General features: G+C 35.1%; 1 protein-coding gene and 1 long non-coding RNA gene across 15 annotated transcripts; one reads left to right on the forward strand and one right to left on the reverse strand.

Moving 5' to 3' along the window:
* Nucleotides 1-245: 245 nt before the first annotated feature.
* LOC118492286 lies at nucleotides 246-1,036 on the forward strand. The gene is made up of 3 exons (XR_004893015.1): nucleotides 246-415; nucleotides 859-940; nucleotides 1,025-1,036. It is a non-coding gene; the product is annotated as an uncharacterized LOC118492286 (long non-coding RNA).
* Nucleotides 1,037-13,872: 12,836 nt separating this feature from the next.
* Nucleotides 13,873-19,320, reverse strand: LOC110924845 (protein MANNAN SYNTHESIS-RELATED 1). Of its 14 annotated transcripts, XM_035990214.1 has the most exons (14): nucleotides 19,142-19,320; nucleotides 18,796-18,883; nucleotides 18,629-18,725; nucleotides 18,165-18,287; nucleotides 18,020-18,059; nucleotides 17,895-17,935; nucleotides 17,581-17,752; nucleotides 17,157-17,411; nucleotides 16,845-17,072; nucleotides 15,918-15,988; nucleotides 15,676-15,761; nucleotides 14,633-15,203; nucleotides 14,467-14,539; nucleotides 13,873-14,335 (listed from the first exon to the last, which is right to left on the reverse strand). In XM_035990214.1, exons 9-14 carry the CDS (start codon nucleotides 16,861-16,863, stop codon nucleotides 14,109-14,111), a joined length of 1,047 nt encoding a protein of 348 aa, XP_035846107.1. In that variant the 5' UTR covers nucleotides 16,864-17,072; nucleotides 17,157-17,411; nucleotides 17,581-17,752; nucleotides 17,895-17,935; nucleotides 18,020-18,059; nucleotides 18,165-18,287; nucleotides 18,629-18,725; nucleotides 18,796-18,883; nucleotides 19,142-19,320; the 3' UTR covers nucleotides 13,873-14,108. The 14 variants fall into 14 exon arrangements, 8 of the variants coding, with proteins under 8 accessions (XP_035846107.1, XP_035846098.1, XP_035846097.1 ...); XM_035990205.1 differs by having other exon boundaries at nucleotides 13,873-14,539; nucleotides 18,796-18,871; nucleotides 19,142-19,310; XM_035990204.1 differs by having other exon boundaries at nucleotides 13,873-14,539; nucleotides 16,845-16,967; nucleotides 19,142-19,310.
* Nucleotides 19,321-26,067: the final 6,747 nt, after the last annotated feature.

Below are 26,067 nucleotides of genomic sequence, written 5' to 3' on the forward strand. Positions count from 1 at the left end.
ATGAATTCCTTCTTCAATTTATTATTTTAGTTTAAGAATAACTATTTTATAACAGGTTTTAGAAGCTTACAAAGTATCATGTGAAAAATATGTTATATTTTTCCTAGGCTATGGCCTCTGCACCTATCTTTATTCTTTCATGCTTGACTATGTATAATGAACTATGTATATTGTCATAATTTCACATAAAAGAAATAATGATATCTAATTCTCTTGGTGTTAATGAGCTGGTGATTCCAGCAATACCTGAACTTTACAAAACATGGACCAAAGTGCTTGGCTTCAAGCAACTTGATGAATCGTTGAGGCATGCAATGAAGGGTATGCGTTTGATAGTGTTTCCTGTTAAAGATATATGCTTCGCCAACCTCTCCTAAAGAATCAGTTTGCTGATAAGAATCTTATTTCAGTGCAGGTGAGTTATGATATATTGTATTTTATCTGCTCTTGAGTTGCCAAAACGGGTGGGATAGGTAATGGTCACTGACTCTGACTCTAAGCTGGTAACTTTTGGTAAGACAAAAATGGACCGGGTTGGGTCAGATTGGGCTGACTTGCCAGCATTTTTGGATGCTATTAGTTATTACTGTATTAAATATGATTACAAAAGCTATATTATCAATGTAATCCAAATTTTGAATAAAACAATTTTGGTTATAAGAATTTAAAAAAACTTTTGACGACTAATGAGATTTAACAGTTTTCTTTTTATTTACTTGCTCTCAGTTATTTTCATCTGTTATCGTCGACTAATTCTTTTTAGGAAAACTGGCCATAGTTGCTACCTGTAGGCTGTAGCTGATTTTAGTTATAATTGATTAGCAACTTTTTATGCATACTAATGTGTGGTTGATTTAGGTTGAAGTGAAAAGGATACTTCCCAGAGAGGATACACAGGGAAGTTGAGGTGTATCAAGAACAAAGAAAATATTTGTTGGTGGTATATCATACAGTTTCTTGTGTTACAGTCTATGGATTAATTAAATCATGTATGGATAATAAACTTTGTAACTTTAATTTGTAGATGAATTGGGGTAATAGTTTTCCATATATGGTGGTATTGTTGAGCATTAGATCATTTCACGGGTCGATCACTAGGCTTTGGCTTTATCACATTTGACAACAAAGAAGTTGTGGATAAGTTATTTGTTGATGGTCAACTACATGAACTAGGAGAGGCAAACAAGTGAGTAAAATTTTTAAATTTCTTTTTTTTGTTGTGAAAAATATTTAGTATTTTCAAGGATAAGTTAATTATATTAGGTTGAGATAAAGATGGCTGAGACGAAAAGGTTGGTGTCGATTTCTCATACGACAACCATTCACGTTGTGGTAGTGCTATCAAGTCATACGGTGGTGGATTTGGTAGGGGTTGGTGGTTATGGCGGAAAATCAGAGAGGGTATAATGATTATGGCAGTGGTTATGACAGTTATGTGGGAGGTTATAGTGGTGGTTCTACAGTGGTTATGGTGGATATGGGTATGGGTTTGGGTTTGTCATATTCATGTATTTCAATTATTTCTTGCACTCTCTAACATTTTCGTTAATTCAATATATATAATATTACAATTTTTACTTTACAGTTTTAAAGGACTTAGTTTTCCTGTTTAGCCATCCGTGTAACACACGGGAACTTAGACTAGTATATATATATATATATATATATATATATATATATATATAGGGAGAGGATCATGAGAAAACTAGATATAAATGAGAAAACTAGAAAACTAACTAAAATCCACTAAAAAGGAGGGGGAGGGAGACTTTTAATGAAGGAGGGGGGACTTTTAATGAAAGAGGGGTAAAATTGGAAAAAAATATATATATAACTTTTCAAACATTTCCCATTTCTCCATACGTTATCATTTTAAAACAAAAATGGCACCATAAGATCACAAATTTTCTTATCTTTCATTCAAGTATATTCGAGCATATTTTTTATGACATAAAAAAAGATTTATGGTGCACATGTGCAATATAACATGTACTACAATTGCATTACATGGTTAAAATTAGCTTTTTGAGTCTAGTTTAGCTTTTAGGGTTAGTTTTTTTGGAGGTTTAGGATTAGGATTAGGTTTTTGGGTGTGGGGGGAGGGGGGTTTAGGTTTTTGGGGGGTGGGGTGAGGGGTTTAGGTTTTTTTTCGGGTTTATGTTTAGGGTTTAGTTTTAGGTTTTTGGGGGGTGGGAGGGTTTAGGTTTTTGGGGGGTGGGGGGTTAGGCTTTTGGTGGGAGGGAGAATTTAGGTTTTTGGGGGGTGGGGGTTGGGGGGTTTAGGTTTTTGGGGCGTGTCGGTAGGGGTGGGTTAAGTGGTTTAGGCTTTCCGTATTAGTGCACATGTGCAGTACAACAAAAATTTTTTTTTTTTTTTTGAAAATTTTTTTCCATACATAAAAAGTAGCGATTTTTCTTTAAAATATTGTAAAAAAAAAAAATTGGTATTTTTTTAGGTTTTTTAGTTAGTTTTTTAGTTTTCTCATTTAAACTAGTTTTCTCATGAACTATCCCCTATATATATATATATATATATATATATATATATATATATATATATATATATATATATATATATATATATATGTGTGTGTGTGTGTGTGTATATACATATATATATATATATGTATATACAAACACATACACACACACACATATATATGGAGGGTGAATTTAGGTTTTTGGGGGGTGGGGGTGGGGGGGTTTAGGTTTTTGGGGGGTGGGGGTGGGGGGGTTTAGGTTTTTGGGGGGTGGGGTGGGGGGGGGGGGTTTAGGTTTTTGGGGCGTGTCGGTGGAGGGTGGGTTAAGTGGTTTAGGCTTTCCGTATTAGTGCACATGTGCAGTACAACAAAAAAAAAATTTTTTTTTTTTGAAAATTTTTTTCCATACATAAAAAGTAGCGATTTTTCTTTAAAAAATTGTAAAAAAAATGGTATTTTTTTAGGTTTTTTAGTTACTTTTTTGGTTTTCTCATTTAAACTAGTTTTCTCATGATCCATCCCCTATATATATATATATATATATATATATATATATATATATATATATATATATATAGGGTAAGGTTCATGCGAGAACCACCCTTATTGCGAGAACCGCGAGAACCAATGTGAACACAAAATAAAATCTAAAAAAAATCAAAAAAGCACTCAAAAAATTTTTTTAATTTTTTTAATATTTTTTAACAAAAAATCGCTATATTTCGTTCCATAAAAAAAAAAAAAAAAAAAAAAAAAAAAAAAAAACCTTTTTTTTTCGAGTAACAGTTATCCATGCACATGTGCATATGTATCATTACTTCAACAAATTCGGTAATACATTATCAGGAATAGACAATTGCACTTTAATTTACAATACCATTAGTAATACACTACTTTTTACATTACCAATATTCAAAATGCACATGTGCATAATTAGGTATAACCATGATATAACGTGTTTTGATACAAAAAGTTTGTGATTTTGAATGGAGAAGTAGACCCATATACATGTTTTTTGGTTAGTTATATCTAGTGGTTGATGGTTTGGTTATAGTTGTCAATTTTTTTATGTAATATGTTGATTGGATGGTATAAATGGTGTTTACATACATGTAATAAAGTGAAAATATTGTTAATGGTATTGTATTATGGATGGTAGGAGGTAATGGTATTGTATTATGGATGGTAGGAGGTAATGGTAGTGTATTATGGATGGTATGATAGATGAAAGGGAAAGTGTATTAAAAGTGGTGTACCAAAACACCTTATTTCATGTTGATACATATAATGCACATGTGCATTTCTAATATTGTAATGTAAAAAGTAGTGTATTACATATGGTAGTGTAAATGAAAGTGCAATTGTCTAATATATGTAATGAATTACGGAATTTGTCAAAGAAATGACAGAAATGCACATGTGCATGCTTGTGTATTATGGATGGAATGATAGATGAAAGAGAAAGTAGTGTACCAAAACACCTTATTTCCTGTTGATACATATAGATGCACATGTGCATTTCTAACATTGGTAATGTAAAAGATAGTGTATTACACGTAGTAGTGTAAATGAAAGTGCAATTGACTATTATTTGTAATGAATTACGGAATTTGACAAAGAAACGACACATATGCACATGTGCATGGATAACTGTTACTCGAAATTTTTTTTTTTTTTTTGAAATTTTTTTTTATTTTTTTTATTAACAAAATATAGCGATTTTTTCAAAAAAAATAGTAAAAAAATAAAAAAAAAAAATTTGGGTGTTTTTTAGATTTTTTTAGGAATTACTGTTTGTGTTCACACTGGTTCTCGCGGTTCTCGCAATAAGGGGTGGTTCCTAACGGATCTTTGTCCTATATATATATATATATGTGTGTGTGTGTGTGTGTGTGTGTATATATATATATATGTGTGTGTGTGTGTTCGCACGGAAAGAGTGTTTTTCCTAGAAAGTCTAGGAAGCGATCTGGTCCATCCGATTGGTGTGTTTAAGGGTTGAGATTAAATCAATGGCAATCTTGTAATATTTGAGTTTAATTAATTGATTGTTTTAAATGAGTAGGGGCAATTTTGTCAATGACCGTGTTTTAAATCAATTAGATAACTGCCAGTTCCTAAATTTAAGCGATCTTCCCTCTCTCTCTCTCCAAACCCATCTTGGAAACCCCAATCCCTACCAAAAATAACTACAATCATCGAAGAAGATAACTTTAGAAACGATGGAGAGCACCGGATCAAATTAAAACACTTCTCCATCTCCACCATCTCCGAGTTCATCATCACCATTCAAATATTGTTCTTATTATCTCCGTTTTCTTTACGATGTGTTTTAACAGCAAGCAAATTAATACAGTTGTGTTTTAGCAGCAAGCAGATTCATACAGTTGTGGTTTAGCATCCAGATTCATACATATGTGTTTTAACAGCAAGCAGATTCATACAGTTGTGTTTTAGCATTCAGATTCATACAGATGTGTTTTAACAGCAAACAGATTCATACAGTTGTGTTTTAACAGCAAGCAGATTCATATAGATGTGTTTTAACAGCAAGCAGATTCATACAGTTGTGTTTTAACAGCAAGCAGATTCATACAGATGTGTTTTAACATCCAGATTCATACAGATGTGTTTTAACAGCAAGCAGATTCATACAGATGTGTTTTAACAGCAAGAAGATTCATACAGATATGTTTTAACAGCAAGCAGATTCATACAGATGTGTTTTAACATCCAGATTCATACAATTGTGTTTTAGCATTCAGATTCATACAGTTGTGTTTTAACAGCAAACAGATTCATACAATTGTGTTTTAACAGCAAGCAGATTCATACACTTGTGTTTTAGCATTCAGATTCATACAGTTGTGTTTTAACAGCAATCAAATTCATATAGTTGTGTTTTAGCATTCAGATTCATACAGTTGTGTTTTAACAGCAATCAGATTCATACCCTGTGTTTTACCATCTTTAACAGCAAACAGATTCATACAGTTGTGTTTTAACAGTAAACTGTTAAAACACAGCACCAAGAACATGCTGATAAATTCAAGTAATCTTCTGAACAATGGAATATGCGATGTAATGTGACATGGAATTTTAGTTAATGAACACATTGACTTCCAGATTTGAATTAGAAAATAATAAAAATTCCGAAAATCATGGAATTTTAGTTAATGAAGATACATTCCAAAAATAAAATTAAAATGTGAAATTACACATGTCCGATTCTTATTCCTTCCTAGACTTTCTAGGAAAAATAGACTTTCCACCCAACTCCTACTCCATATATATATATATATATATATATATATATATATATATATATATATATATATATATATATATATATATATATATATATATATATAGGGGATGGATTATGAGAAAACTAGTTTAAATGAGAAAACCAAAAAACTAACTAAAAAAACCTAAAAAAATACCAAAAAAAATTTTTTTTACAATTTTTTAAATAAAAATCGCTACTTTTTATGTATGGAAAAAAATTTTCAAAAAAAAAAAATTGTTGTACTGCACATGTGCACTAATAACGAAAGCCTAAACCACTTAACCCACCCCCCCCCCCCCACCGACACCCCCCAAAAACCTAACCCCCCCTCCAAAAAAAAAAAAACTAAATTCACCCTCCCACCAAAAGCCTACCCCCCCCCCAACCCCCAAAAACCTAAACCACCCCCCCCCACCCTCCCGAAAACCTAAAACTAAACCCTAAACATAAACCCGAAAAAAACCTAAACAATTGTAGAACTTTCAGAACTCCTAATAAATAATCATTTTTTATACATATTTTTATATTTATGGTACTTTTATCATTTATTATATGTATTTTTATGATTACATACATGTTAAGAGTAGTTTATATATGTGTAATAGCTAAATTATATATATGTGTGATAATTAGTTACATATATGTAAAAAAAAGTAGTTTACATATGTGTAATCATAAATTTACATATAATAAGAACTTCAATCATTTCAATTTGTTTGAAAGGAGAAAAAAGAGGTAATATCTATACCTAAATATGATAAAATTATCCTAATTATAAAAATATATAAATAAAAATATTGTTTATTAAAAGTTCTGCAAGTTCTGTAAATATTAAGGGTTCTGAAATAATCCTCACCCATATATATAATACTTAAGTAGTTATTTTATGGCACTCTTTAAGAAAAATATTTGTTGCAATAACTTTAAGTAAAACTAGTAACAAGACCCGTCCGCGTTCTGGCGCGTGTACTTCGCAAATATCGAACGGATTAGTCCAAGCGTTATGTGATGTGTTAACCATAGGAAAACACACGGTTTGACGTATCCGACTGAACTCAATATATCCTATACTTGTATTACGATTGGATCAAAACATAATGTAAATCAGATTTATATCGTACAATCATAACGTATTATACGCGACCCGACTAACTCGAATTTATATCATCAAGCCAAAAACTCTCGTGGGGGTCAAAGTGGCATTTACATAGTTCATAAAAAGTTAAGTGGTTAAAAATTGCAATTCCTAAACTTAAGGGCTAAGAAAGGATAAAGATTGGGGTAAAAAGGAAACAATAACAAGGTTTGTGCCGAAAAGGAAACTACGACAAAGTTGGGGTGTCAAAAGCAAACTATTTGTAAAATGGAGTAGCAGTTTAGCGACTAAATTTGTCATTTTTTGAAACTTTGAAGGTACCAATGTCAAGTGGCTAAAATTGCAACATCGTAAAAGTATGGGGGAGGAGGAGACAAAGTCGGTGAAGTTTACACTGACTTTATCTTTTAAGTTATAGTATATAATAGTAGGATAACCACGTAAACTTTTAAGAGCATCTTCATCGCTTTCGATGTGGCAAGGTTTGGAAATTCAGACCACACATCTAAACTCATCACATCGTTTGAGACAAGTCCGACGGTATAGGTTCGTTCAAGCTGACCCGTTCGAACCAAAGTGGGTGGGGGACGTGTTTGGATATGAAAGAAAATCTATTAAACATTAAATAAAACAAATATATTTGAAAATTAACTTTTTATTTCATATTTTTTGTTTATAAATTCTTAAAATAACTGTGATTTAACATTACAATTAAAATAGAAATTTGTAATTATCCTAGCTAATTGAAAATTACGTAAATTATAAAAATAAATAACAAACCACATAATTCACCCCTAATAAAAACATTATATATTATATAAAGAGTTAATTGCCAAAATTGTCCTTGAGGTTTGGGCACGTTTAATATTTTCATCCAAAATGACACTTTTGCACCAAGTTGCCCCCAATGTTTGTAACTTTTTGCCATTTTCATCCAAATCACTAACTTAGTTTATTTTTTCTGTTAAGTTGAGGATATTTGGATGTAACTGGCAAATATAAAACTACAGGGACAATTTTGGTAATTTACTCAAACCTTTTTAATTTCTTTTATTTAATTATTTTTGTTACATATATAATAAAAAAGAATATACATGGAGTTTTTAGAAAAAAATAACTAATAGTTTTGTCACATAATTTTTATAAATTTTCACCCGAATCACTAACTCAGTTTATTTTTTCTATTAAGGTGAATGATGTTTTAAATTTTATAAATTAAGACAGAAATTAATTTACAGCTTCTTTATATAAATAAATTTTATAAAGAGAAAACGTCATTGGTGTGCAACACATAACAATCGATTACAACTTTTAGTATTTATCAGTTGTATAGATAGAAAAAAATTGTAAAACTTTACATATTTTTTAAATGTGTTGAGCAACTAGGAAATACGTTGGTAGAAATAAAATATTTATTTAATTAAGATCATGAGGGTAACTAACTAATTGTGAGTGGCTTGAGTAAAGAAACTTTTGATTCATAGCATTATAATTACAATTTGGTGGGTAATTTTAAGGTTTGGTAACGATACGTTGTTTGATAGAGGGGGAGGGGTGGGGGGGGGGGGCATTGGCTTCTTTTTTTCTTAGGAGCGAATTTAAAAGAGTAGAAAATGAATTACAAACTTGGTACATATGATAAGATTTTTTTATTTGACCTTTTTTAATAAGGTCACCAACATTTTAGTTTTATAAAATTTAGAGGTTTAAGTAGATTTTATTTTTATAAAACTGATCTATATAAAAACTTAGAAATTAATTTTTGTCTTAGTTTATAAACATCCTTCACCTTAATAGAAAAATTAACTTAGTTAGTGGTTGGATGAAAATTTATAAAAATTATGTGACAAAGCTATTATTTTTTTTCATATAAAAATTGCATGTATATTCTTTTTTATTATATATGTAACAAAATTAATTAAATAAAAGAAATTTAAAAGAGTTTGATAAATTGTCAAAATCGTCCCTGTGGTTTTTATATTTGCCAGTTTCATCCAAATATCCTCAACTTAACAGAAAAAATAAACTAAGTTAGTGGTTTGGATGAAAATGGCAAAAAGTTACAAACGTTGGGATCAATTTAGTACAAAAGTGTCATTTTGAACGAAAATGACAAACCTACCCAAATCTTAGGAACGATTTTGGCATTTAACTCTTATATAAATTAACAGAAACATCACTGATCAAACATTACATAAATAAAATTTAAACATTGTAAAAACCATATAAATATTAATAACCAAAGAAGGAATAATACGAGGAGCAATCACCATCACTATCAGTGTAGTCCAACCAATCATCATCAAAGTTGTGTTATGTTGGGGGGCGAGGGTTTACTACATAAGGACAGTTTGATACTGGAGGAGGGTTTGACACTATAGGAGGGTTTGCTATTCAGCCTCTCCCAAATTTCCCGTACCGATTTTTTCGGTACCATTCGATACCCACTTTTTTGCATTTCCAATACCGACAAAATACCGATATTTACCTTCAAATACCGGTACTGTATCAAACATTTTTTGTACCAATATCGGTTCAGTACGATACCAGTACCATGCTCATCCCTATTTGTAATAATACTTTATATTTATTTCTTATACATGCTAACAAGTATCTATTTAGTTTTCTAACATGAAAACTTCAAGATAAATGATATATATTAGATTTCTAACATGAAGATTTCTAAAATTAAATAGCTATACTAGATAAATAGCAATTATATACATTAGTTAAAGGAAAGAATATAAAACAAATGTAAACTTACTCAAAGCATAATACCAAAAATGTTTCTTTTTCTTCTTCTTCTTTTTTTTTTTTTTTTTTTTTTTTTTTGAAAATATGATTATCTTATGATTCCAAAGTTAAACATAATTATGATTATGTAGAATTTGACATTTAAATATTTATACATGTCCATTGCTTGTTTGGTACTCTTGGCATGCGGAGACTACAGAGAATGAAACTTTTCTATTCACACCTTTAATAATATATGTCTACTCCTCTGCACTAAAGCTTTAAGTCATTTTTTATTTATGTCCAATCATATACTTACTAATTTATTTTTAATCATTAATTAATATGAAAAAGTGTAAAATACAATACGGCTTAACGTACATCACGTACAACAACGTGCGTGATTATGTGTGTAACGTGCGTGATTAATGTTTTCCTCATGCGTGATTAATGTTTTCCAACATGCGTGATTTGGGTTTTTTAGTTTATAACGTGCGTGATTTTCAAATGAACGTGCGTAATTATCTGTCGTACGTGATGTACGATAAGCAGTATTGTACGTTAACTGGCCTCAATTAATATAATAATTTGTTATTTATATCCAATCATGTATTTACTAATTCATCTTTTGGTTAGTATTTAGCATAATTAAGATCATGCAGAATTTAAGAGTTTTTCAAATGAATAGTTTGAGTTGAGTGACCTTTGTATTACATCATCAATATATTGGTGAGTATGAATATCATTTTCGTTATTTTTATATATAAGTAATTCATTTTGCATTTATATTATAAATATTATCCGTGCACTCTTAAACTTTCATCTTGTATTATAACTACCAAAATTTCCCCGCACTACGCGAGGGGATTAGGTCGTTGTCTATTTGTTTCGTTACGCTATCTGTACAGAAACGACACTCGATAAAGTAACCAAAAGAGAAAATTCAAATTGTTTCTCTAATATATACCATCGATGAAAAGTTCTAAACGATTCGACCAATAATATAAACATTTCAAAATTGATGCACAGGGAAAAAAAATAGCGCAACCACATATTTAGTCTTTATAAAAAGTGAGCGAACGAAAGTTATAAGAAAAAGACAAAACTATAATGTTAAAAGAGTATATTGTATATAGTATAAGGCATGTAATAGAAACATATAGAAAAGTTAAAGTTAACGTTCACGCAAGTTGGTAATTGTTATTAAAACTGTAGGGTTAAAAACGGATGTTATTATTATATAAGGTGTGTAACTAAAAGTAAAGTAAAAAAATAAAAAGAAAAGTCAAGGTCACTGATCACAAATGTTAATATTTTAATTTAATGTTAATGTTAATGTTAATATAATATAATTGTTGTATGTATATAATTTCTTAAATTTGTCTGGCTCTCTGTCCACACTTCCATTGCATGTCAAATACAAAATCCAAAAAGCAAAGGCCCAAAATACAAAATGCAGAAGCCCAAAATACAAAAATCAGTCTAAGGGGCTGTTTGGTAGTCTCTGAATGTTCATTAAGAGGCTACCTCTTAATGGAACCATTAAGAATTTTACCAATGAGAAGGTATAAGAATGTGACATGTGATGATTTAACATTCAGAGGTTACCTCTTAACCATTCAGACTTGAGGTTACCTCTTATTCATTCAGAGGTTTTAAACCATTAAGAGGTAGCATCTGAATGGTCATTAAGAGGCTACCAAACAGCCCCTAACTCTAATACACAAAACATAAACAGCATATCTTAGCCCACCCTACTTGGATCTGCAAGAGTATTAAACGCGGTTCAAGGCCCACAAAATAATGATAACCCAATGTATTTTTCTTACTCATGGTACATGTAATCCTTTTCTCATTCTATTTGAAAGGGCCCATAAGAATGCATCTAATTCATATATATATATACTAGGCTATCACCCGGGAACATCCCGGGTTAGGAAAATTTAGTTTTCAATAATAAAACGTACATAAACAACATTTTCAAAGTCATTAGTATCTTCTTTCACTACTTTTGTAGTTCTATATTCTATAGACTTTGTAAAGGAGTTGAGTTGGATTGCCACTTTGTTGAATCTGATGACTTATGTTACTATATTCAGGTTTAGCTGCCAAAGTTAAGTTACACGACTTATGAATGTAAATGTAAAAGTAATACATTTCAACCTGGAACTGTTTAACACATTACCTAACCAATCTTGTCTTGCCACCTCCAGTTATCATCTATTTGACTTCAGTTTTTAATAAAGCCTCAATCACCATAAAAAAATTTTAACTTGAAAACCTAAAACTTGCAAAAAATACAAAGGTTCAAGTATTGCTCTCAATTCCTAACCTAAACCCCAATTAGCTGATCTAATGCTAATTCACACATAGAAAATAAATTAAACATGAAAGGATTACCTCTTTGAAGAATTAGGTAGTGTGACCAAAATATTGACCCATTCATTTTTAGAGCAAAGGGGTGTTTTCGGTTGCTGATTCAAGTCTTGAAATCGTTAATCATCAAATAATTGTCTTTGGATTGCCCATATAACACTGTATAAACACCTAGAGCAATTATAATTGCTCCAGTCACACCGTAAGAAAGTCAAGATTGAATCTTGGTCAATGTTTCAATCAGTTAAAACATCTAATGAAAATCTTTGGAAAGAACTAACTTTTTGTAATGTTGAAAAAATAAACTTAATATTTACCTTCCTACATGGACATCACCAAAAAACATCATACCCCTGATTACTCCCTCCCATTCTCTTCCCCGGCCTCTCTTTCTTAGCTACTTTCTCTCTCTAATTCTCTATCTCTCTCTCTCTCTCCCTCCCTCTCCCTCTCCCTCTCCCTCTCCCTCTCCCTCTCCCTCCCTCCCCCCCTCTCCCTCTCCCTCTCCCTCTCCCTCCCTCTCTCTCTCTCTCTCTCTATGTGATATGAGTGTGTAATGAAATCTTAAAACATATATAGGCAAACCAACTCTCTCTTATGTGTGCGTACACATGATGAATAGAAGCAAAAAATACGGGTATAAAATCGAACATCCTATTGGCTAGGCTTGGTATTTACATGTTGTTACCCTCAAATAGGAAATAGGAGTTCCTGAGCTTTCATTATGAGGTATATAAACTTGAAATGAAATATCTTCACAATATATGGATATTAGTTTCACCAAATAAAGGATCGAATAATAACTAAACATGGATTAGAGTAAAAAAATGTACTACAAGACATAAAAAATATAATTTTACCCATTGGCGTTCTTATTCTGATTATGATGTTAATTTTCGTCTATAACTAAACATGTAACGCGTATGAGTTTACCTGTCGGTCGACCGATATATAACATGTTTCATTATCTCTAAAGGCTGGAATCCCCCTGCATAGAACAGCTCCTTTAAGTGGTGGTACAACTCCCTTAGGTCTAAGAGTTGTTATTTCTTCGCCCTCCCCTAAACCACTTGTTTTCAACAAAAAATCAACACTATCAATTTTAGACATCAGAAAGAAACGTTATAGCCTTCTATGACATAACTGTGCATACCCAAAAATTAAAGCTTTATACCCTTTAGATGAAGTTTGGGTCATTTACTTTTCTAACTAACTTTTGTAATTTACTCGTTGACCGATTTGATAAAACGTAACCCAAAATAGATATATTTATAGATAACGGGTCAAATAACCTTTTATGACATAATTGTTCATACCCAAATATTGAAGCTTTCAAGATCCCTTGTTGAAAGGCCTCAAACCGTGCTTCATGCAGCTCCATAGGTCTCATTTGATCTGTCATTTAGGCATTCGGAAAAGAACAGTCCAGATTGTCCTCACTTGTCATGAGGTATTTTCACCATCACCAAAACCTATTTGAGTATGGTTTTGTCTAGTAAACAGATCCTTACTTCATAAAAACACCTACCAAATATACTATTAATCATTGATGTAGCAGCATATGTTAATCCATCATAGTAGCTAGCTTCTGGTATCTTTCATATTATGCAAAATAAGTAAACTTCAACGGTCATACAACTGACCTTACACTTTGCACAACAATTTAATAGCTGATAATTCCGATCGTCTTTACTTGTACTTGCAAGCAAATAACCCCAAATTTAAGGCATAAACCAGCCAATACAATAAAATCCTGTTCAAACTTCCTTTCTTTGGTATAGATAACAATTAGATAACAGTTTGAATTTAAACCTTTGATTATTTAATAAATTTGGGCCTAAATTGATAAGTAAGGACTTTTATACAATTTTTTTTAGATCAGATGTATCTTGATAAATATTGATCCAATCTATGCCTTGCATACACACTCTCCAATAATTCATAGTATCAAAGATTACATATAAACACTAACACATGATTTATCTTTTTTCACTCTCTTCAGAGCTCCTTTTTGCATAAATATATCAAAATCAAACAAAACCAAAAAAAAAAGTAAAATACAACCAATCTAAACCCCCATTACAAGCACTTATTCCATATGCAAAGGGTATTGTATCGTACTGTATTGTATCATTCTAGCAGAAACCGGAATACGCCATGTGGGTCTTCTTCGATACATATCTCGAAATATAATTTCCCAGTTCAGAACCAGCGGATGCAGAATCATCAGGAACCACTATTTTAGTCTTCCCTGAACCTATTCTTTTACCTGTAACATTTGCGTAAAACAACCCCGAAATTGCGGGCACGAACACATCACTCTCTGAACGTACGTAAAAGTCGATCACTTTTTCAGAGGGATCTTGAACTAAGAAATAGACCCTATAAACTAAAAAAGGGTATCCTGAGCAATTGATCTATTTTTACTTTGAAGGGCAATAAAAATGAATGGACCCTCTTATTTATTTTATTACTAGATGTTCCATTAGTAACATTCCTTTGTAATGTACTCTGATGAATCCGATCCCAAAAACTTCTGCTTCTTATCCATCGGCATAATCAATTCCTGCACAAAAATAAAAATAAATAAAAAATAAATTAAATAATTGGTAATTAATTACACCAAAATAAGTAATTAACCATTTAATCTCTTTATTACCTTTGTGTAAGTTTTTGGGAAGATATCTTTCAATGAATCATGACTGTTATCCCACCTAGATTGCGTCAAATAAACCGCACTGTTTTTATCAAACACTAACTTCTTTAAGAACAATGCGATCTCGTCTGGGCCGTAACATTTTTTCGAACCCTGGCAACCCTTTTGATCCAGCATATCGAGCCTCAAGTCAACTGCAACAAACTCACTGTCTGACCTACGGCTCAACGTTTGGAGCCGTTCAACGATCGAGTCAACCACTTCGCGAACCTCTGGTTGTAGCTCAAGTGATCCGAACATCGCTAAACATCCGACTAAATTTCTCTCTTCGTTTTCGGGTGTGCAGGTCCTTTTCATGTTCACGGAAGGGAAGTAAGTTGCTAACCTTACGTGTCCTTTGGTTTTAAACACGGGTTCGATGTTGTTTGCGATGTATTCTTCGGTTACTCGATTTGGAATTCTTAAAACAGCGAGATCTTTTGTTGATAATTCGGAAGGTTGGGATTTTACTACTTTTACCACTCCGTCTAGACTACTTACGAACTTTTCAATGTCGTAAATATCTCCAAAGTTCCTGGAAGGCACATAATTTGACTTTTAAATATCAGCAAATTGATTATTAGATAATTTTAGAGTGTGACAATCAATCTTTGTTTAAAAGTATGTTATATATACTGATTATTGAATAAAGTATACAGATAGTCCCTGTGGTTTTCCAAAATTTTGGATATGGTCCCTCACTTTTCAGAAATACACGTATGGTCCCTGTGGTTTGCACTTTGTAACGCATTTAGTCCTAGCCAACATATCTAAAGGCTTCAGGTGGTCCAAGTTAGGGACTAAATGCGTTACAAAATGCAAGCCACAGGGACCGTTGATGTACTTTTGGAAAAATTTGGGGACTAAATGCAATACAAAGTGCAATCCACCGGGACCATCTGTGTACTTTTGGAAAGCTAGGGACCAAATCTAAAACTTTGGAGAACCATTGGGACTATAACCATTTTAAAGCGAAATCTGAAACCAACGGTTGTGATGCTACTAACCTCCAATCGCCAAGCTGGCTTCCCCTAATGTCCGGAATCACAAGTGTTGCCTTGAGGTATCTTGCCACTACTACTGCATCTGTAATCTGAAATTTATAATCACAAACACCATGGTTAAGATGAAACTAAATATAAATCAAAACAAAAAGGTTGCAATACGTTATTACTACTTCAACTGTAATATGAGGTTCATAATCACAATCACCACGGTTAAGATTATATCAAACACTCAGTTTCTATACCTGAGAAACATGATATTCAGGTCCATTGGTTAATGAGAATGTGACAAACCCTTTAGATTCTTCTGGTTCTTCTGCTTACTAGATTAAAAGCTCCTCACATTATAAACATATATATGAAACATAAATAGCAAAATAGAGATCTGTACATTAGTTATAATCTGTTTCACTGACCTAAACCCTTTTGGTTAATCGGTTATGACCTAGCATACCAAAATTTGTAGGGATGATTTACAGCTCTGGAAGGTTATGTTTTTAATCTCTTCCTCAATAATAGTGTGGAAGGTTATGGTTTACAGCTCTGGTAGTGCGCCCGTGGCTAAAAACTCGAAAGGGAAGGTTGTTGTTGAATGGATTGCAGAGTTTTAGTAGTAACTTTTAAAAACTGATGTGGTAGTGTCTCCAATTATATGTGAATTTTTAACACGACACAAACTGAGACATGTAATCATGTTATTTTTTACTGACGATATGAAAACGATGGCCAAAAACTTCAGAAAATTGCTCGAAACAATTCCTAAAAATTCTGAAATATCAGAAATGATCGAAATTTTCATTGAAATATGATGTAAACAAAAAACAATGTATAATGTCTGAAACGTTTCAAAAACCTCACCGAAACACACCATATCAATCTGAAATCGATCCGATTCAGTTCTGTATTTTTATAGATCTGTACTTATCACAAAACACAAATCAGTCCTAAAACTTCAACCGAATCAGTCTGTATTCAATGTACAATGTTCGAAAAGTTCTAATTTCACCCCGTAAGTCTATCCAAAACTTGTAGAACTGATGGGTTTCATATAAGACTATGTTAACTCAGTGCGATTAAATCCAAAACACCATAACAATGAAAAACAAAAGACAAAAATGTTAAGTCATTTAGCTCAGGAAGAAAAAAATGAGGAAATATAAATGATAGCATACCGAAATCGAAGCAGTTCATTATTCTTCACCACCCTCTAACGATTAGTAGTCGGTCACCTCACCAAGAATATTTTAAGTCCTTCCATCCCTCCCACCTCTGCCTTCCTTCGTCGCATCGTCAACCTGCTTGTAATGTGCTAGGCATCAGAGACATGATTGTTGGCTAACTGATTTCACTGAACTCAAAAACCAAAACCCTAGTGCTGCCAAACCAAATCCAACACAAAACTGAACAATAAAAGCACGTGATGTAGGGCATATCAAAAACTATGATGAAAACACCAACGATAAATAACTATAAAGTGTTCAAACCTTAAAGATGATGTGTGTGGCACATAAGACTCTTGATTGTTTGAGTATTGTTTGGATTTGTGAGGTCCAACGGTTGCACCACCAAAATCGACGCCTTTAGTTTTCTTCATTGATTTTCTACCGCCGTTTCTTTTTCTTCCACCCTGGTTGTAATTATTATCCCCCCAGCCATAATGCATTTTGATATTAAATCTCAATTTCTACAATGGCAGAGCTTTTGAACCAATAACCAACCCTAGCTGAGGTTTTTATACTCTAAATCCACAAGGAATAAAAATATAGTATAAGAAAAGCACAGAGCAAGATATAATTATTTTCGAAACACGCATAAACTCAATTAATGTGGTAGATTGTTAAGAGTTCTACAACACACGCAAACAACAATCAGAAATGAAGCATATGATGGAATTGGTGTTCTATATACCTGGCAACACGAGTGGGTCAATTCAAACTGAGTAACTGGCAAGGGCAGGTTCAGGTCATCGATTCATTAAAAAATATTTTGGAATCTGGAATGTTAATTCCCCTAAAGACCTTCTAGTTTCTTCACAACCAAAGCTTATATAACGCCAAGATTAATGTTCACGTGCTTGTAGCTACCTCCATTGCCAGGGATGAAAAGAACAGGAACTCCAATTAGTTGTACAAGATGCTCATATTCATATATTATATATATAGATTTCAGTTACAAGTGTGTGAAAGAACACATTGTAACTATAAAAAATAGCATCATCTGACCTGAAGGGTGGATATTTTTGCCTTAAGACCGGCCTTCTTTGCTGTTGAAATAGTTGTTCAAAATATATATACGTTTTAAAAATATTCAAAATGATAAAATAAAATCAAACGGTTGAAGAAATTACCTCTTTCAGCATATCATATATTGCTTCAGATCTCTCAATCCTGCAATACAACCATCAATTGAAATAAAAACAATAGCATTATCCTGATAACGTTAGCTTCTTACATCTAGCATGAAACATTGGTTAACAGTTAAGGTTTGCTCACCCTTACACATGGCCCATAAACCAAGTAATTCAACTTCCCTCCTTTTTCACTTTATAAATTGGCCATGAACCAGTATCAACATGCAGGGAATACACCCGTCTATTCATAAGACTATACATATACCTGAAAACCAAAATTAGTTTAGTGCACCTTTCTTTTATCTTTTTCCTTCAAAATAGGTTTACTAAGAGTTCCAATCTTTATCTGCTAGTGAATCTGGATTTACATATTTGAAAGTCAGTTCTTGACCTTATCAAATGAAAAATTGATAAACATTTTGTCACTAACATATCATTAAAGTTTTCCAATTCCTAATGAAAAAATCTCAAAAACTATTAAAAAATCTGTTGGTATCAATTCAGCCAACCACAAAAGAATCAATCAATTAGGTTGTTATGAAACTTAATTACAAACAATATAGCAATATGGCATAACTAATTTGTATCAATAGGAAAAAAGATTACCGGGTGCCATCAGCAACCAGAGCTATTCTAGAGGTTGTTTGGTTAAACAGAACACCCAATATAGAGATCCCTCCAACGTAGATCGACACTCATTCATCTTTTAAAAACAGGTTATAAGATTTAGGGTTTAAATCTGACACAATCAGAGAACAAAAACTTAATTGTACCTATCGCCATGAACAAATTTGCTAGTGTTATTGCCGAGCATCACCATTCGTTCAAAAATTCACGAGATAGATAACCCTGTATAAACACCTATTATCAAAATCATTAACAAAACTCTGAATCAACAAAAAGACCAATCGACAAATCTAAGAAGGATAAAAATACGTATATAGAATTTCGAGCGTTTCTCCCAGATACGGTGGCGCCGATTATTCAGATAAATGAAACAAATAGTAAAACAATTAGAATAGAATCTGAAGATTATAGAAGAACACTGGATTGAATGTAAACTCTAACCTTGTTTTATGAAAAAACTTACATTATAATAAAGATCGAAAAACAACTTACCAGGTTTCTTTCTCAATCATAGAGTAAACATATCTAGGGTTCTTTCAAGTGGAAGAGATGAAACGATAGAAGATGCATAGATGAAACGGTGGATTTGAATGGTTAGGGTTTGGGAGACGCAATCGATTGAGGGAAAATGATTGAAGCAGAAGGCGATGCTAGGGTTTACACAAGAAAAGAAACATTTATACCCGGGTCAAAATATGCGGGTATGGTTATATCCATTCGGATCCCGTGTAGAAATAACATGTCTCTCACGTTTTCCCGCCAAAAATCTAGTGTGGTTGCACCACAACGCGACACGTGTCCCAAACCTTATTTGTTTATTATATATATAGATTAATTGATAACATAACCGAGAAACAGTACACTAACGGTCACGGCGTTTGTTGTTTCATTTATTTGTTCTGCATATTTTGACCTAACCTTCTCCTTTTTACTCGACGGCGAACATCAAAACCACCACTGTATACCTCCGATTTTCACCATCACTCACATAAATCACTTGAAAATCATAAAATATTATCACCTCCATCTTCAATCGCCCCCCAAAAGTCCATTTTTTTCATACAGTTCACACAAGATTCGAAGTGGTTTTCTGAGGGTTAGCCGATTCTCATAGTATTCTGCATATAATTCTACAATAAGGTATGTCTTCTTGCAATTCTCGCGTATTTTGAGTCTCGTGTTTCAGTTTTAGCAGTTTTTATTCCATATTTAGGTGTTGGGTCAAGTGTCAGTACTGTTTTAGGTTATTTTTAGGATGTTCACAGGTTGCGGGAGGTTGGGTTGGGTTGATATTTGCTTAGAGGTTGCGGACGGCTGGGTTGGTATCAAAAGGTCATATGTTTGCCGATGGTACGGGTTGGTTGTGTTTTGTTGCTTCAGACAGAAATAAGTGTGGGGATAGGGGTGGTTTGGGTGATGTTAAAAATCTGTTCTTGAAAGTAAATTGAGCTTCCGTTGAAATTGTTTGAATTAATGAAGAATTTTTTTTAGAGTTGCGCTAAACTTTTGACGCCTAAACTTTTCTATTATGAGCTTGGACTCAATATATGTTTGGTTGTGAAGTTGCATACAGGTTATGAAGGGCTGTTTGGGTCTGATTGTTTATGTTCTGCGGCTTGCTCGGTTTGGGTATAGTTCAACATTAAGTGTGGGGATACGGGTTGATTGTTTTTGCTATAAAAATGAGATTTTTAACTAACCTTTGACCCGTTTCCATTGCTTCCACACTAAAGTTTTGAACATTGTTCGGTTTAGGACTCAATTAGGTTGTTCGGCACTTGGGTATTAATTGACGGCAATTAAAGTGCCGGGAGGAGGTAGTGTTATCGAGTCTAGTATATGTATTCATTCATATTCATAACATGCTAATGAACAGTGGTGAATAGTGTTTTGTCTTTTGTGGTTTTTTTTCTTTTCGGCTGCTACAGTAACTTTCTGTTTTTTTTTCTAATGCTTATATTTTTGTTTTCATTCTTTCCTTTTAACATAATGGTAATTATTTTTGAGTAGATCTTTGCTTCTTCTTCTTCTTTTTTTTTGTTTAACTTTCAACCTTAACACTTATCTAAAACTTTTGTAAAATATCATTTTACTTCCTCGAGTTTTACTTGCTTATTTTTATGTTACATGAGTCACTAAGTGTACAAAGTTCGTCTTTTTGTTTTACGTTTTTTCCATGGTTTTGGTTGTCATTCAGTTGCTACTTAGCACGGTTTACGCCCCCCTCCCCGCAATCCGGGGGGGCTCAACACTAGTTCAAATTATTAGAGAATATTTTTTTTAAGTTAGCGAACACAAGTTAAATACTTTAGTTTATATACTACTACATTTTCAATAAATCTTATATCAGATATTGAGTTAACTCTGTTATATGTTTTAGAAGATCCATGTTTTTCCCTTGAGCTAGCGACTCGACATTGGTCGAGTTAACTCAAGAGCCAAGTACTTCTCCATAGACTAAGTTGAAGAAAACAAAGTGCAATTTTTAGTAGATTTTCATTGATCTTTAAGCTTTGCTTATACAGTTGGACTATAAGTAACATTTATTTTTCATTCATGTGCCTTTTTGAATCGAATAAAGATATGATCAACGAAACCTATGCAGACTAACGTTTATCGTGCATTTCACTTGTATTGATTTATATGCCAGGGTTTTTAAGATTTTCAAGATGGATTTGTTTTTGTTTAAAACTTTTTTTAGAAATATACAAAAGGGTAAATTACAATTTTGGCCCTTGTGGTTATATCACTTTTACCCTATTATCCTCAAAAGGAATCTTTTAACATATGTGCCGTCAACCCCAATTTATTTAACTATTTTGGCCCATTAGACTAACTCCATCCATACTCAGGTTAAAAACAAGTCATGTGCAGCTCACATGATGAGCAATTATGTCATTAACTACCATTCTTCCACAATCATAAACCCTAGCTTACGATCCGCTATCAACACGCAATTAGGTACCAATACTCCTCTATAAATCATGTAACAATCGCATATATATGATTGTTTCTGTTCGAAACACTCTTTATATGATACAATTTATTCACTTTTCGTTAATCACAAATTAGGTTTTGATTCTTGATGAGGATACGTCCTTGGTCGGACCGAATGACTAGCAAACATAGAACCGAACCGTATCACATAAAGGGCGGACAATAACTGATACGTCATAACTAACTGGGCCCCACAACTTTAACTGCCCTGACAACGACTGATCCGACCCTAACTAACTTGCCACGTCAGCATACCCAAATACTATAAATACCCAGCCAAGGTTCTTCACAAAGGGTAATCACTACTTTCTCTCTCTAAACTCTCCTCTCTCTCTCTCCCTGACCTTTTTTCTCCTCGCAAATACTTATTCTCACGCCCGAGCTTGGTCACAGAGAGGCCCCCCTCCCTGTGACAAGGCTAACGGTGTGCTTGTTTCCTTGTGATCTTGCAGGTTCTTGCTAGGTCATCTGAAGCTAAACTCTAACCAGGTCGGGACCAACTGGTTCTTGAGTCTTCAGTGGCGCCATCCCCTCGAATTCACAAAATTCGTTTCCCTGCTTCTGTTCATTCGAAATTATGGCAGAATCAACGACAGCAGTCTCCACAAACACTTTCCCGTCCTATAGTGACATCTGGGAAGGAGGTGTTGCGCCTTCAACAGTTGTCCCTACAATTGTTGCTACTTCTACAGTTGCGACGGGATCAACAACAGTACCTCCACCCGCAAATTCTGTAGCGGAAGCTCTATCACCACGTTGTCTGTTACTGCTCCAGTCGCCACACCGTTACCTAACTTTGACAACGCTTTCCTTTTACGGAACGCTGATTTGCTGCGACAGCTACAACAGCAGCAGCAACGAGAAGAAATGTTGCAGAGTCTCCGCACGAACTTGTTCAGCAGTGTTTATCCAGGGAATAGTCCCGTCTCCGTCGGAGCTTTCACCTCTGGATCTATGGTAAGTCCTATAATCTCCACTCCCATAACATGTGTTGCACAATTTTCATCGTTTGCCAATGCTCCGATGAATAACGGTCTCAATGACCTGTTTCGCCAGGGATCTATGGGTCTAAACCCTCAGGATCAAGAGCTTATCATGTCGTATCATCCCACGTCTATGACTTCTCAGTCAAAGTTCACGATGCGGATCATTAATGCTCCACTCCCGGCTAAATTGAAGATGCCCCCCACGTTGAAGTTCTATGATGGTACGTCCGACCCGGACGACCACATGTTTGCATTCGCCAGAGCGGCTAAGGTCGAACAATGGCCTATGCCGGCTTGGTGTCACATGTTCGCTCAAACTCTCCCCGGATCGGCAAGAGTATGGTTCGATGGATTGCCAGAAGGATCGATTGATCACTTTGAAGATTTCCGGCGTATATTTTTGCAAAACTTCTGCCAGCAGCGTCGCTGCAAGAAAGACATTACTGAGGTTCACCACATAAAGCGCCGCGATGGAGAATCCGTAGAAGATTTTATAGATCGCTTCAATCGGGATAGCATGCAGATAAGTGGAGCGGTCGATCAGCTCCGAGTCTCCGGATTTTGTCACGGAGTACGGAACAATCAGTTGGTGGAAAAGCTCCATGAAGATCTCCCAAAAACCATGGAGGTACTTATGGAGCGAGCTTGAGCCTTTGTTCGGGGAAAAAGTGCCTGCGGTCAGCCGAACGAAAGTGCACCAAGAAATACCAAGGCTCGAACTACATCATGGAGACGGAATGCGTCACCACCGAAAGATAGAAACAACAACTGGAACAGGAGTCGCGGCCCGTACCAAAAGTCAGATCGAAGCAATTTCCGAACTGGAAATGTACGTTTTAACACCTTCTCCGAGCTAACAAAGCCACCGAGTGAAATCCTTAGTACGGAAACCACCTGGTTCCCTACACCGTCGAAGCAACGGCGTACCTCGGATAAGCACTCCAAGAAGTATTGCGAGTATCACCGAGACAAGGGGCATACAACTGATGAATGTTGGGCTTTAAAACAAGAGATCGAAAAGGCTGTACGGTCCGGAAAACTCTCCCACCTCGTGAAAGAAGTAAAAGATGGAAAGAAATCTGCAACAGCGATCGATAATCCAAATACTGAAGCCGGAATCAATATGATTCGGTCTGCTGAGCCAAGAGGGGTAAAACGGTTAAGCCAACATATGGCAGCTTGGATGCACCAACCGACATATTTTCCTCCAATTGATCCGGAAGAAGCTCGAGACGGACCAATCACGATATCGGCCGTAGTCGCAGGGCACTTGGTCCGGCGGATATATGTGGACGAAGGAAGCGCCTTTGAAATAATGTATTACAGTGTTTCCAGCAGCTAAACCCCCAAACGAAGAAGAGGTTGATTGAGGTGTCCACCCCTCTGATAAGTTTTTCGGGGGAAGTAGTTCGTCCGATAGGACAGATCACTCTTCCGACCACATTCAAGGATGGCGACAAGAGCAGAACTGTTCAACTAACATTTCTGGTTGTTGGTACTCATTCGTCGCATAACATAATAGTTGGACGACCCGGGTTACGAGCTCTCGGAGCGATCAGTTCAGCGATACACGGTGCCATCAAATTCCCTACCGAATCCGGTGTCACCACTATCTTTTCAGAATCAAATTTGTTTGTAGCTGAGGTAAGGCACGCAGCAGAAACGAGCTCCAAAAAGTCCGAAGTACCTACAGAACTTTAGGCGATCAACACATATTTCCCCGAACAGCAAGTGGCTATTGGTGCCCAGCTCCCAAAACGAACAAAGAAGCTCCTATGGGAGTTATTGAGTAACTCGATCGATGTTTTTGCATGGAAGCATTCCGATATGCAGGGGGTCCCCAGGTCCATGGCATAGCATCACCTGAACGTAAAGGAGTCGATCAAGCCAATAGCACAAAGAAAAAGGCACATGGCACTAGATCGGGCCAAGGCAATTGCAAAAAATGTGAAGAGTCTCCTAGACGCTGGAATTATTCGAGAGGTCCGATACCAAACTTGGGTGTCGAATCCCGTTATGGTATGAAAAAAGGACAACTCATGGAGAATGTGCATCGATTTCACCGACCTAAATGATGCATACCCGAAAGATTGTTTTCCATTACCGGAGATCGATGAGAAGATTGACTCCGTCGCCACGTTCAGGCTGAAGTGTTTTTTAGACGCTTACAAGGGATACCACCAGATACAAATGCAGTCGAAGATGAGGACAAGACAGCCTTTGTCACCAACGAAGGAGTTTACTGCTTTACTAAAATGCCTTTCGGATTAAAGAATGCCGGTGCTACATACCAGCGTTTAATGAGCAAAGCCTTCAAAGACCAGATCGAGCGAAATGTAGAAATGTATGTTGATGATATCGTAATTAAAAGTCACGATGAAGCTGCCATGCTGAAAGACATACTCGAGACATTCACCCGACTCCGAAGCATCAACATGAAGTTAAATCCCAAAAAGTGCACGTTTGGGGTAGAAGAAGGAAAATTCTTGGGAGTCATGGTCGGGTCAAAAGGTCTACGAGCCAACCCGGACAAGATTGATGTTGTTCTTACAATGAAGGCTCCAACGTCGGTCAAAGAGATCCAGTCCTTAGATGGACGTTTAGCCGCCCTCCATCGATTTTTATCGAAGCAGCAGACAGATCTCTCCCATTCATGGACGTGCTCAGAAAAAGCTTCAGATCGGAGTTCAAATGGACCGAGAAAGCCGCGCGAGCCTTTGAAGAACTTAAAACTTATCTCGGCACCTTGCCAACACTCACCGTACCAGAAAAAGATGAGGTATTGACAGTCTACCTAGCCGCATCATGCGGTGCTATCAGCGCGGTGCTCGTCGCTCACCGAACCGGGGCGCAGATCCCCATTTACTATGTGAGCCGAACATTAAAAGATTATGAAACGAGATATCCAAACTTAGAAAAACTAGCTCTGGCATTGGTTCATGCTTCAAGAAGACTTCGCCGATATTTTCAAGCTCACCCGATCGAGGTGCGAACGGATCAAAGAATCCAGCATGTCCTCCGACGACCCGAAGTTTCAGGTCGCATGGCGAAGTGGGCGATCAAACTGGGTGCATTCGATATTACTTTCCGAACCAAAGGACCTTTGAAAGGGCAAGTGATAGCCGATTTTCTAGTAGAAATGCCGGAGGAAAAAGTAGAAGAAGAAACCGAGAAAGCTCCAGACAAGCCCTGGACTCTGTATACAGACAGAGCTTCGAGCTCCGAGGGGTCAAGAGCAGGCTTGATTCTTACCGATCCAGATGGTACGGATATGACATATGCGCTCCGGTTAGAATTCAAGAGCTCCAATAATGAAGCTGAATATGAGGCTCTATTAGCCGGATTACGTCTGGCGCTGAAAGTTGGAGCAAGAAATATTATAGCCCATGTAGATTCTTTGCTCATAGCGAATCAAGTGAACGGAGAGTATGAAGC

The sequence above is a fragment of the Helianthus annuus genome, chromosome 1, assembly GCF_002127325.2.
Source record: "Helianthus annuus cultivar XRQ/B chromosome 1, HanXRQr2.0-SUNRISE, whole genome shotgun sequence".
NCBI lineage: Eukaryota > Viridiplantae > Streptophyta > Magnoliopsida > Asterales > Asteraceae > Helianthus > Helianthus annuus.

Bases quoted from the DNA above. Each gene is read 5' to 3' on its own strand.
- LOC110924845 (XM_035990214.1), bottom strand. The intron at 15,204-15,675 runs GTTAGTAGCATC...TGTGCCTTCCAG, and splicing joins AGCCAGCTTGGCGATTGGAG to GAACTTTGGAGATATTTACG. The intron at 14,336-14,466 runs GTTACTAATGGA...TCTTAGTTCAAG, and splicing joins AGAGTACATTACAAAGGAAT to ATCCCTCTGAAAAAGTGATC.